This window comes from Anas acuta, chromosome 18, assembly GCF_963932015.1.
Source record: "Anas acuta chromosome 18, bAnaAcu1.1, whole genome shotgun sequence".
NCBI lineage: Eukaryota > Metazoa > Chordata > Aves > Anseriformes > Anatidae > Anas > Anas acuta.
Genome location: NC_088996.1, coordinates 7454374 through 7467038, shown reverse-complemented (window position 1 = coordinate 7467038; position 12665 = coordinate 7454374). Strand labels below are relative to the sequence as shown.

General features: G+C 40.3%; 1 protein-coding gene across 9 annotated transcripts in view; it reads left to right on the top strand.

Moving 5' to 3' along the window:
* Nucleotides 1–12271, top strand: part of RAB11FIP4 (RAB11 family interacting protein 4) — a 124978-nt gene extending 112707 nt beyond the window's left edge. For all 9 annotated transcript variants that reach the window (XM_068655364.1, XM_068655363.1, XM_068655372.1 and 6 more), the window contains 4 exons: nt 170–307; nt 811–969; nt 1314–1457; nt 3268–12271. In XM_068655364.1, coding sequence (XP_068511465.1) covers nt 170–307; nt 811–969; nt 1314–1457; nt 3268–3384 — 558 coding nt within the window. In that variant the 3' untranslated portion in view covers nt 3385–12271. The remainder of the gene's footprint in view (nt 1–169; nt 308–810; nt 970–1313; nt 1458–3267) is intronic.
* The last annotated feature ends 394 nt before the right edge of the window (nt 12272–12665 follow it).

Genomic DNA, 12665 nt, shown 5'->3' with positions numbered 1-12665 from the left:
AATATTAATGGATTGGAGCATTGGTCACCTTTAGTGGCAGAAATGCCCTGAGACACGTGCCAGTTTACCTGTCTATATGTAATATAAATGTGCTTATAGGTTGGTGTTGTAAAACTGAGGATGGCTCATGCACTTGTAAGCTAGCTGTGAAGTTCCCCATTTATTCCAGGAGAGGCAACGCATGTCAGACAGGTTGGAGGACACTAGTCTGCGACTGAAGGATGAGATGGATTTGTACAAGAGAATGATGGATAAGCTGCGGCAGAACAGACTGGAATTTAACAAGGAGAGGGAAGCCACGCAGGAGGTAAGCGTGAGGAAGGTTGTAAGATGAGGCAATTGTGCTTAATCTGCATGGAAAGCATCTAAAAAAGTATAGACAGACAGGATGAACACTGAAAGTACAACATCCAGTGAATATATTACTGGATTGTATTTCTATGAGGGGATACCCGTAGGGCGTTGAATGTTGCAAGAATACTTAATAAATGAGAATCCCAAAGGGTTTACAATTCTTTGAGAACTTGGAGCCTTGAATGCATGCCATAAGACTGCTTTACTAAGCTTGCAAGGAGAATCATGCCTCTCAGATGCCAAGCTTGGATGTCAGAGCCTCTTCCAGCTCTGAAGCAGTGTGGGTGATTTGCCCTTCCACAGAAGGCAAGAGGCGGTATTTAGGAGTGTCTGGCCTCGACCAGGCTTACACAGTGCTCTTGTCATAGTGCGAAGGTGCAGCAAAGGGATGGCTGCTGCCAGGGAGGGCTGGTTATGCAGAGACTGGAGAGACATGGCCTTATTTTATATCTGCAGCTCATTGAGGACTTGCGGAAGGAACTGGAGCACCTGCAGCTCTACAAGCTGGAATGTGAGCGTCCTGGACGTGGTAGAAGTTCCTCATCCAGCGTGAGTGAATTCAATGCCAAAACCAGAGAGGTGGAAATGGAGCATGAAATAAAACGGCTGAAGCAGGTGAGCGGGGAAGGGCCTCACAGTCTGTGCCAGTGAACTGTGCAGGACTGCTCTGAAAAAGGCCTATAGCTGCACATCCTAGTACGTTGCTTCTAGGTTTTTGTATCCCCTCCTGCTTCATCTTTAAGCACAGGATGTGCATGGCATTCATCTAGGATTTATTTGCACAGGTGATAAAGTTGTATGCCTAGGAAACACCTGCAGTTCAGGTGGGGACAACTTGCCACTGGTAAGAGAGTTGTGAGCTTGCGTCCTTACTGTATCTCATCGACACTAGCTGTGATTTTTTTAACAAATCCTTGTAGGAATAACTTAAAATCAATGTTTTTTTCTTCCTTAAATAGGAGAACCAGAAACTTCGTGACCAAAATGATGATCTTAATGGACAGATTCTTAGTCTGAGTCTTTATGAAGCTAAAAATCTCTTTGCAACACAAACAAAAGCCCAGTCTTTGGCTGCTGAAATTGATTCTGCATCAAGAGATGAGGTAATATACCTTTTCATTAAGTACTAAATCCAAAAATCTATTTTTTTTTTCAATTTAATTAACGGTCAACGTGAAATTGTCTGAAGTTGACAAGAGAACAACAGAAAAATATGTTTTGTTAGGAGTTCAAAGAGTATTAGAAGACTGTTTTAAATTAACAGTGGTTTTAGGGACTCTTTTTTACATAACTCTTCCATTTCTCCCTCTCAGAATAGGAATTACTAGAATCTCAGTGAACTGTTTTACAATGGATTTATTTTAACATCTTCTATCTTATAGGGGACTGTGGTATTATGGCATTAACTTCACATAGACATTGCTGTAGCTAGTTAATTAAATCTTCTCTCTCCATTCTAAAATTAGTTCTAAGTTACTTCAGTAACAAGCTTTCACTTAGATCTAAATTTGCCCTGTAATAGAGCTGAATTCTTGCAGAAGTAGGCAGTGTGCAAGTGATGATCTGGTAATGCTTTCAAAGATGTTGTAGGAGACTGTTTGCATGTGGGCTGCATCAAGCTGGTACAGCTTCCTTTAAGCTGCCGGACAGATCAGGAGATCAGGCCAACAGAAATGTAAGAGTTCCCAGAGAAAACGACAAATTCGGGATGAAAGAGTTTAAAATGAATTGTTTGCTTTTTATGCTTTTTTTTTTTTCTGGACAGAACGTCCCATATCTTCTTTAAGAGGAAACTTTCTTACCCAGTTTTTACTGAAATGGCCCTGTTAGCCTTAGCCCCTGGATGGTCCCCTTAAAGTGAATTACATACTCAAATTTCTTGCTGCACTTGAAGAAAGGGAGTTTAATTGTTGCACTCTAATTGAGTAAAAGCAAATTGGGTTTTGCTATTGTCAAGGCATCTTTATTTCTCCTCCAGAGTCTCATGGCTCTGGCTCATGCAGAGAATAGCCCGCACTCCTCTAAAGGAGCAGTGTGCCTCACAGCTGTGGCCCAGGCTTAGTAAACCTCCCAGACCAGCATAACTCTTTCCCATTGTGCTGGTTTTCCTGTATAATCAAAGTGAAGGTGAGAGGCTGCAGGTTCAGTGTGGGACTGCCTTGCAGGCTAATGGAAATGGGCACCTGAATCGCATTAGCTTTAGGAGGATCTGGGGTTTTTGACACTTCTGGGTAGCTTTGGCAGCTTGATATTAAACATGCTGTGTATAAAAAAAGCAAGCTGTTTTCAACTTGGAAATATTAAAGGGCTTTTCACAGCTCAAAGGTCTAGTGGAACACAATATGTATTTAATGTAGAACATGAAATATTCAGTGGGTTGTGCTTGAGGAGTATATGTAGCTAGGGTTTGTTTTTTGTGGGTTTTTTGATGGCTTTTTTTTTTTTAAAAAAAAAAAAAAAAGTGTATGATACAAAGGGAGCTCCTGTTGTTCCCAGCCCAAAACACAGCAATCCATGTTCTGCTCAGCAACCTTCCATGCAAATCTACTGAAATCTAAAGCAAGCTGGGTACCATGCATTCTTGCATTGAGATGAGTTCTTGCTCATCCATGGTGTGGGTACAGGATGGTTTGGTGTGCTAGATGGCTAGATGTGGAATTTGTGTTTCAAATGACCTGCCAAAAGATTCCTGGTGGTGACTGCTTACCACCTTCCTCAATAATAAAGGTCTTTCATATGCAAATCCTTTCTAACAGAGATAAATGGAGGAGGCAGAGGTAGAGTATCTGTCATATAAGGTAATGATAAGGTAATGGTGATCTTGAGCAGGCACTTGTCTCTTGCCTTGCTAAATTCATGCCATTATGTAAACTAGTTACAGTGCTGGAGGAGTAACTTTGAAATGTGTTTCAGCTCATGGAAGCCCTTAAAGAACAGGAAGAGATAAATTACAGATTGCGACAGTATATGGACAAGATCATTTTGGCAATCCTAGATCACAACCCATCTATCTTGGAAATAAAGAATTGAAGAGACCACAAAAAGGAAAAGCAGCAACTGCCTGATATCTCTGCACATGCCACTGGATCTAAACAACACTGATACTGTAAATCTATAAATATATATATATATATACACTACGTGTGAGTGTGGGTGCGCGGGTGTGTTTATATGATGTTTGGTACACTGTTATTTGTCGTTGAATTGGCTTGGTTAGACTTTTTCCATGCACTTTCAATACCTGTGACAAGATAGTTACTGTATATTAATGTAATAACAATATAACTGGATCATGCTGTTTTAGATACTGGACAAAATGATTCTACCTCTAGTTGTAAAGGTAAAAAAGACAATGGAAGCATATGGATGTGACCCTAACTTTAGGAGCAGGAATTGTTCTTTCGTTCTTCCAGGAATTTGGGTACCACAAACCGATCAACATACCCAGGTTCAGTTCCTGACTGGTGCTGACTGTGTAATTTCCTATTCAATTTAGCTTTATTACTTAAACCACACATGGGAAAAGAAAATTTGGGGAAAAGGGGAGACACAAAGTGTGTGAAAGAAGTGGAAGACACTTCTGAATTGTTGCTATCTATGTAAAATCACCATCCACTTGTTTGCCATTGTCAGCACAAAGTGCTTTTTATAGAAGATCACTCTGGAGCCTGTTTTGGGATGTTCTGAGCCAGCCCACTCTTTAGTGTGTGTGCACGCATGTGTATGTTTTATGCCAGGGTCCCTGTAGCATTGAGGCTAAGAAGCTCTTCAAATCTATTCCCCTATTTTCAGGGGTTTATCATGGGCCATTGATATGAATTCTGGGATCCTACACCTTAATTTTAAAGATTTCACTGAAGAAATATGCCAGTTCTTAACAAAAAAAAAAAAAAAAGGAAAAAAGGAAAAATTGCATGAAATAGCCCACTTCTTGGGGAGGAGGAGCTGCCCTTGAAATCAGGTGATAAGTTGCTGTCCAGACACTGCACTCTGTGGAGTGACTGAGTGACCTTTTGTGGGCAAGCTGTAGGGAGGACCATCTCCATCCTAACACAGCGCTGCAGAGAAGTGTGCCATGGAGTGACTTCTACCTCTAGGGCAGTAAAAAGCAAAAGAGCTTGGTCTTGCAGAAGTTACCAATCCAGACTGAGTACACATGTGCGTATCTGAAGCTCTGAATAGGGAATACATCCTGATTTACTGAGCAGTTGTGCAGGTGCTTAACTTTAAATGTATACTGTGACTGCTCGTAGAAGTCAGTGGGACAGAACAAAAGCTTTAAAGTTGAGTGTGTGCTAAAATGCTGCCTTAAAGAGGGGTGGACTTCAACACGTGCGTGTGTTTTCCTTAGCTGGATCTGTGTACTGTAGGGCTAGGCCCTTTTTAATTAATAATTACTGCAGCTTATATAAAAGAAGCTGATGAAATTGGCTGATAGTTGAATCCTTAAAATGTGGATGGAATAATTTATATTTTTTAAGTAAAAATTTCACACTTCAAATTCCTTTAGATTGATGCCAACTGACACAGAAAAATAGGCCCAAGTATCTGTTTTTTTCCCAGTGTGTAGAGATGTTTCCTCTATTGAATACACTCCCCAGAAGAATGTTACAGTAGCAATGACTGTGCTTTTCTGTGTATTTCTTGCTGTTGGCACTGTCTCGCCCCTAGTATTCTCTTGATGTATCTTGGTGTGTATATGTGATGCATTTTTCGGGATTTGAATACATATGATATGTATTCAGTTACGGATGTAAATATATATACATATATTTTTCTGCAGTCTCTGTGCTCTTGCCTTCAGTGATATGTTACTGGAGTGATGAAAAGGGAGGGGGGGGAATATTGAAATCAGGCTTTGTTGAAGGCAAGAAAATAAAATAAATTTGTTTCTATGTATCTGCATTAGGCAGGTGTAAAGTAACTGGAAAGCCAGAAGGGACCAGAGGGATAATCATGGGACACAACATCCCAGCATGCGCAGGTGTCAATAGGACTTCAGTGCACTGGGAGAAATGTTAGTCTTGTTCAAACAGTAATGTCTTAGGGCTGGATTCCTGAGGCTATAGGGTAATCAGGAGGAAGGGATTGAAGGGCAAGTCCTTTACCAGCTGGGGACAGTGTGAAATGTTCTGTGCTAAATTTCAGCAGCTTCTGTTTGTGGAGGAACAGGTGGAATGCCAAGGACACCCCCCCACGTAGGCACTGTTCCCGCTACTGCTGCTTCTGGATGTGCCACCCAGCAGGTAGGAGAGAAATGGTTAAACCAGCCTGGCACTACCTACAGATCCCTGCAAAGAGGACTCTTCACCTGCAATTCAGTGACGACAACTCTATCTGAATAGTGATGTCAGTGGGTTGTGCCAAGGACTTTGCTCTTTTTGTAGGCCGCTGAGAACTGTTTCAAGCTGTCAGGTGGCTGTTGCTAACCTGTGACAAGCAGGGCTGGGTGAGCCAGCAGCCCTGCTACCGGAGCTAACTGTGCTTGGTAAGTTACACTTCTGTCCTGCCCTCACACGGCGGATTGAAATATGAGCGAAGCAGTTGCAGGTCAGACTGGTGATTGAATATTTTTCCCCTAAATATTTTGACATGAACTGGACTTGTCTTCAAAATGTTAATCATCTAAAACCCATTCCTGTTAGGGTCAAACATCAGCAAGTGTTGAGGACTAGTTCACAGAAAATTATGCCGAGCACTGGGGATGCAGAGCACCCGGCATACTTCACTGAAACTACAGAGTCCATGGACTTGAATGGAAGAAGATGTGATTGTAGTGATATCCAGAATCCTGTGCAGGTACTTACATGTAAGAAATGAGTGGTTACCAGTAGTGACTAAAGGTCACTAAATCTGCCTGAAACGCTGGAAATGGCACACTAACCAAGGGTACCCAGCAGTGAATTTTATGAAGACTTGCAGGACTTCTTGTTTAGCTCTGCACCCAGATGCTTTAGAATTTAAAAGCTGTTCCTTGCTCTGCAGTGCTTGAATTTGAAGATTTGTTTTACCACCATGTTGGTGGTGTTTGTAGCTTTGTTTTATTGCGTAAAGGAGTTGCTTTTCCACTCCTGTGGGTCTGTTGGTGAGGTACTGCTTTCCATAGTGTTCAAATACATATCCAGACACTTCTTGTGTTTTACAAGTAATGAGTTGGAGGTGGAGGGAGGCATCTCATTTGCAGATGCATTTTAAGGAAATAGTAAGAAAATAAAATTAATAAAATAATTAGCAATTGATTTTTTTAAACTGAGTCTAATATTAGCCCTTGTAACTACAGACTTTAGACCAACTTATCTTGCAGTCCAAACCCTGGAGAACCCTTCTATCCCAGAAAATAAGTCGTCATGTTTTTTGACATAAAGGTAACTTGCTAATAAGGGACCATCTTTGGTGGGTCATCGGGGCAGTGAGAAGAGTAATTGGATACCAGTTTTCCAGAGAATGCATGTTTTGATCAAGTGTCAGACAGACATATTGGCAGAATAGCAGGGAGATTTGGGACATAGGAAGGCACTGTTTTCAGTGTCTAATCTCTGATAAATGTCTTACCTTTACTGTCGTCTTACTTTGTGCTCACAGGCAAGCTGGGGAATCACAGCCTGCCTCTTTGTCAGTGTTGTGCTTGGTGGAACAATGGTTTGGCTTTCCTGGATAGATAATATCAAACAGAAATATGGTATCATCTCATTCTAGCAATACTAAAACGTAATAAACATTCTTGTGTTAAAACCATGCTTCTCATTTAACCCTCAGGGATGTAAATGCACTCCAAGGTACTATATTTTAATCTGCTCTTCAGTTCTTTCTTCTGTAGATTCTGAAAAGCTAAGTGATACTCTGGTCAAACTAGTTGCAAACCACTGCAGGTATTTTTGTACAGTGGAAAAAAAAAAAGACTTGCTTCTGGCTAGAAGCAGTCCTTCACCAGGCTAATCACACACAAGCTACTGTGGAAAACTCTCTCTTAAAACTTGCACTTAAAGTTCCTGCAATCCTGAAATGTGGTCTTTCAGGATTTTCTGATACTGGCTGCTTCACTCCAAGTATCAGCCTTCAACTGCTACCTAGTTCTGGTTTCAGAGTGTGGTGCTGACTCAAACTATATTGACATTAGAAGAGCATTTTTCAGCTTCTTTAATAACTTCTAATAAAGACTCAGGCTGTTGGAGAACTTGTCGTGCTTTGAAGTGCGACAGTGACAAACTAACCATCCGATCTATTTCTAAAGGAGTTTTTAATACATAGATTTGTAGCAAGTCTCAAAAAAAAAATCAATACGCTTTTGCTGCCAACTTTCCTTTTACGGTCTTGGGAGAAATTTGGATGTTCATCAGCCAGATCTGTAGGCAACTGAATGCAGCATTATTAATTCTCAAAGATGTGTATCAACAAACATCTTGCTCTCTGAATCCAACAAGGCTCCGTTCTACTCTCCAGAGAGGATCTTAGCCTACTGTATTTAGACTCTAATCCAGTTAGTAATTGAGGGTTTGGAAGCTAATATGTAAACATAGATTGTGGCCTGCTACATCAGTCACTGTTCAGCAGACTACATCATAGTGCTAATGATGTGGGATGAGTCTAAGGACTAGAATTTACAAATAAATCCTTTTTTTTTTTCTTCTTTGATGGCAGTGAATATATGTACAGTGTTTTCTTAAAACAAATACTGTATGGTGTGGTCTGAGGGATTTTTTCCAAGAAAGGAAGGAAGTAGCAGCTGATCAAACACTTGCCAAATCAGTGACTTGGCTTATATTGATTTCAGTGAAAACTGACTCAAACTTTAACTGAGCAGTTACTGGATTGGTTCTAGTGTAATCTAGTGTAAGCAGCAATGCTCATATTCTTATGTCATTTGTTACTCAAGGAATATTGTCAAGAAAGCACGACTTGTTATGTACCACAGCTGATTTGAAAGGAAATAAACTGTTCAACAGCTGCTGGCAATTTGTTCCTTGACTACATCCTTGGGATTGTTTTCTCAGTATTTTTCAATCCAAAATACTGATTCCAAGGCAGTTTGCTATTAAAGCATGTGGCGTATGTGAGTTTGTTCTTACTTAATGAAACTTTGTGTACCATAGTCTGAATCGTGTAGTCCTTGCAAGCGTTCTGTTCTGCACAGAGGGAGACTTTGCTGGGGCTTCTATGGTTGTTCTCTGTTTTAGGAGAGAATGTGGGTTCAGCTGAGCACTGCAAACAAAATATTTCAATAATTTAACCAAAGGCTTGTGTGTCTAGCACACAACAAGGCGGAACTTGAGCTGTGGATTATATTTACTAGGGTTATTTTATTATATAGTGACTAGAAGAGGTTTGAAATCCTCATTGTGAGTAGCTATTTTCCTTTTAAAGAGATCAACAGAGATATAGAGAAAATTCTCACCTACTGCCTCCCATCCTTTGTTTTCTATAGTCACTAAAGAAAGAGGAAAAAGGGAAGGGAAGAACTTTGTTATGCTTGGGGAAAAAAATTAAAAGGGTAAAAAATAAAAAGGGTAAAAAACAAAACCCCCACAAACCTTGAAGCCTTATTTGCTGTCCCACAAAGGAACCTCACTTGTCTGCCCTTAACCAGTACTGATGTCTGTATCATATTTTATTTCCACTTGAGATCTTATTTGTGGTCATTCAGTCTCCTGCATCACTGAGGGACAAAGTTGAGGTTTACTGAGAGTTAAGAGTATGTGTGAGCCCTTAGCACAGACTAGCTCAGTTATCAATGGCTTGTGCACGTCAATAGTGATCTGTCTGGGAGGGAATTTTGTGCTGAGTTTGTGTTTCAGGAAAAGCATTAGACAGGCTCAAATCTCCTTCTTGAGAGTGGGATTCATTCCCGTGCTTCTTGGACAGCTTGCACCCCCTTGATGCAATGGGCTGTCTGGGGAACACAGGACTGCCCCTTCCTTGCAGGGGAGTGGTGAATGAAGATGTTGCTATCAGTATGCTTCTATCATGACAGGGAGCAGCCACTGCTGAGATTCAGAGGGAAGTCCCATCTCCATTATGCTTTCAAGATTTAAAAAAAAAAAAAAAAAAAAAGTTTGTGCTTTTTTAGACTAAGTCCATCCTAGTGAGATTTTCCTATCTGAACTCTTATGTCCATTGCTGCTCCTTGGTTAGCACTGTTTGACAGTGATGATGAGTGGTGGTGTAGGTGGTGCAACCACCGTGGCTGATACCATAAGCTGTCCTCTACAGCATCTCACCTACATGAGCTGCCTTGTTAGAATATCTTTGACTAGCCTGTCCAAAAAGACAGCATAGAGATAAGGCTGCAAATCCTTTTCACACAGCTCTGGTTCAGCTTTATTTGTGACTTTGTGATTTGCTGATAAAATTTCTAGATCAGCTGTAACATCCTGACAATTCACTTTTTTTTGAATCTCAGTCTCAATGTCTCTAACAAGCCATGAGTCTGCAGCTTATAGTCAGTGCTGAATAACGTACTGGGAAGTGCTCTAAAGTGCAAGAGTTGTTTCTTTGTGGATTTCCTCCCCCAGAATATTTTTTGTTGACATGTACACTCTTAGTCTTGACCCCAGCTACGGTGCTCACTGTCAGAGCATCTATGTGCCATGGGGTAGCTACTTTGAGCAGCTGGGAGGGACAAACACAGACAGTATTCTTGGCTTCAGTACAGCTTTAGTTACTGAGAAGAATTTTAGCCCTGGCTTTATACCAGGCTGGTCCTCTACATGTCTTTTGTGATCCTGAAGACAAGGTGTGTCCCATCTGCATGACAAAATTGTGATTACCATGATATGCAAGCATATAGGGTGAATAAGACTGAAGTCCATCCAGGTAAGGCAGCACAGGGTTGTCCCTATAAGCTTTACCTCAGTTCTGTATAGCTATCCAATTGCATGCTGTAACTGTACACTCTGTTTGCAAGGCACAAACTTACTAGCTTAGCCTAGCAAGCATAACTTAGAGACAACCAATTCCCCTTCAGACAGAAACATCTGCAAGTCAGGTCACTGTACCGTAGTTTGTGACGGAGCGGAGCCAGCTCACAGTGTTACATTGCCTTCCTTAGACTTCTGTTTGGTGTATTGGCATAAGTCTTGAAATTTTGTTCAACTCTGAGAGTAGTACCTATTGAAACATAATTAGAGGTTACTTTTAAGTTAAACTTGAATGAAAAAAATAATAAATATGGACTTCTTTGGTATCTTTTGGACATCTACCCCTAGAGTCTGTATTTCTTTCTTGCATAGGTGTTGTTAGTGGTGCAACTGTGACATTTCAGCTGTCAGCTTTCACATCACCGTTCTCAGCAGAGTGAAATTCACCCTGGTGAACTCCCTGCAAAGCCCGTTGTACCCTGGCAAAGGGTAGGCAGGTGATTGCTCTGGCAGACCTGTTTAATACACAGTAATTAACGGGTGCAGAAGGGCTGCAGTTACTCTTCCACCCAGATAGTTGGAGCAGTCATCTTTTTACACTACCCAACATCAGCCCTGTTTTATTTAATACCTTATCCTTAGCTAAATTATTTTGGCTTTGGAGAAAGGAAATTTGAAGGGGGAGAATTTCATGTCATGTGAACACTTCAATATGCTACAGGACAGTAAATGTTGCACTTACAGTATGTTTAAATACTGGGATATTTTGAGAATTACTGTAAAATCAATTGTGGGAGCCATTTGTTTTGCTTTGTTGCACAGATTGTACTTCAATTTTTTGCATGGTTATACATTTTAGTACTCGTGCCTTTCACTTCTATGTTGTGAGAACATCATTTTCATGTTTCATCTGCTTTTTGGGGTACTTTTTATATACACTTCTTTCATTTGATCTTCATCTCTGATTTTCATGTAATGTAAATGTGTGTATATATAAAATAGATCAGATTTGTATTCATGTGCCTGAGATGTAAAAAATACTCATTTTGTACAGGTTTTTTTAGAAGCACTAGGTCATGTTCTAACTTACTTAGCAAATGAGGTTTAACATAATTAGCAGTTCTGTCTTGTTTTAGAAATGTTGTGTCAGGTGGCTGGTCTTTTTTATAAGTCAGTGTGACACGCACTCCCTGGATTTATTGTTCTGGTATCACTATGAGACCAATTCTATCCACTTGTTAGTTTCAGTAAATTCAAAATAATAAAACATCTAGATGTATGTTAAGGTCCTGCCTTGATGATTATGGTTTTTATTCACATTACAGAAAACTTGTTTCCTTCTACACTTGAAATGAACATCAGACAAAAACTTCATTTTAACACATTGCCCATTTAATTTCAGTTCTGGGATTATTTTTGTGGGAGTGGGTGAATGATTTACTTTGCCTATTGCAATCAAAAGGGAAATAGCAGTGCCAATTTATAGACCCTCCTTCTTATGGTAAAATGCTTTGGATTACTACTTCTGTTCCCTTCCAGGCTTCTGTGGCAGCTTTTACTGGATCTGCACAGCTGAAAGTGCAAGGTGTTAAGAATATGAAGGTAATAGGGCTGGAATTTCTTGCACAGATGATTAACTATCTCTAACCTCCACTTGCAGATGTGAGAAATTGGGTGTCTTGCTTTTCACATTTTAGCAGCTGCAGAATAAACCTCCTTTGGGGCTTGTAGCGTAACACCCCTGCAGCATTTGGGAAGCAAAACAGATTCCAGGTGAGACTGGGCCACCTGTAACTCTTTGGCAACCAGGGCCCTGGTCCTAGAAGTGTCCTTCCCTCCCACCAACCTCTTCTTGAGCTGGTGCTTTCATTTCTTGAGTGTTGACCCCCTCATCTGGTCAGATGCTTGAATTGTTCCCTCTCTCACGTATTTTGTCAATACCTGATAAGCCTCACTCACCAGCCTGCAAACATGGTGTGAGATAATAAAATCACAAAGAGCGATCACAAAGAGATCTTGTTAAATCACAAAAGAAAGGGGGAAAAAAAAAAAAAAAAGAATAATATCCTCTAAAAACTCAAAGACCCAAGGTTTTGATCTATAAAATACAGTGTTCTGTTCTCATGGAGGAGAATTTTTTAAACTGAATTTGGCATCCACTTAAGGCCACAAAGCTGCCTTAGAAGCAAGGAGATGGTTTTATTTTTTTATTTCAAAGGCTGCTTGGTAAGAAACTGAGCAAAGTCCATTCACTCCATTGTTACAGGAAAAAAAAAAAAAAAAAGCTAGCAAAAATGGCAAATGATTATTTTTAATCTTGTTCTGTAATTTACAACACAAGTGAAGTGATGTCAATACTGTTGCAATGTGCCATTACACTATTTTAATCTGTATTTTCTTGAAATACTTTCTGGGGACAATAAAGCTGTCCTTGCTAATGTGGATCCTCTTATGTAC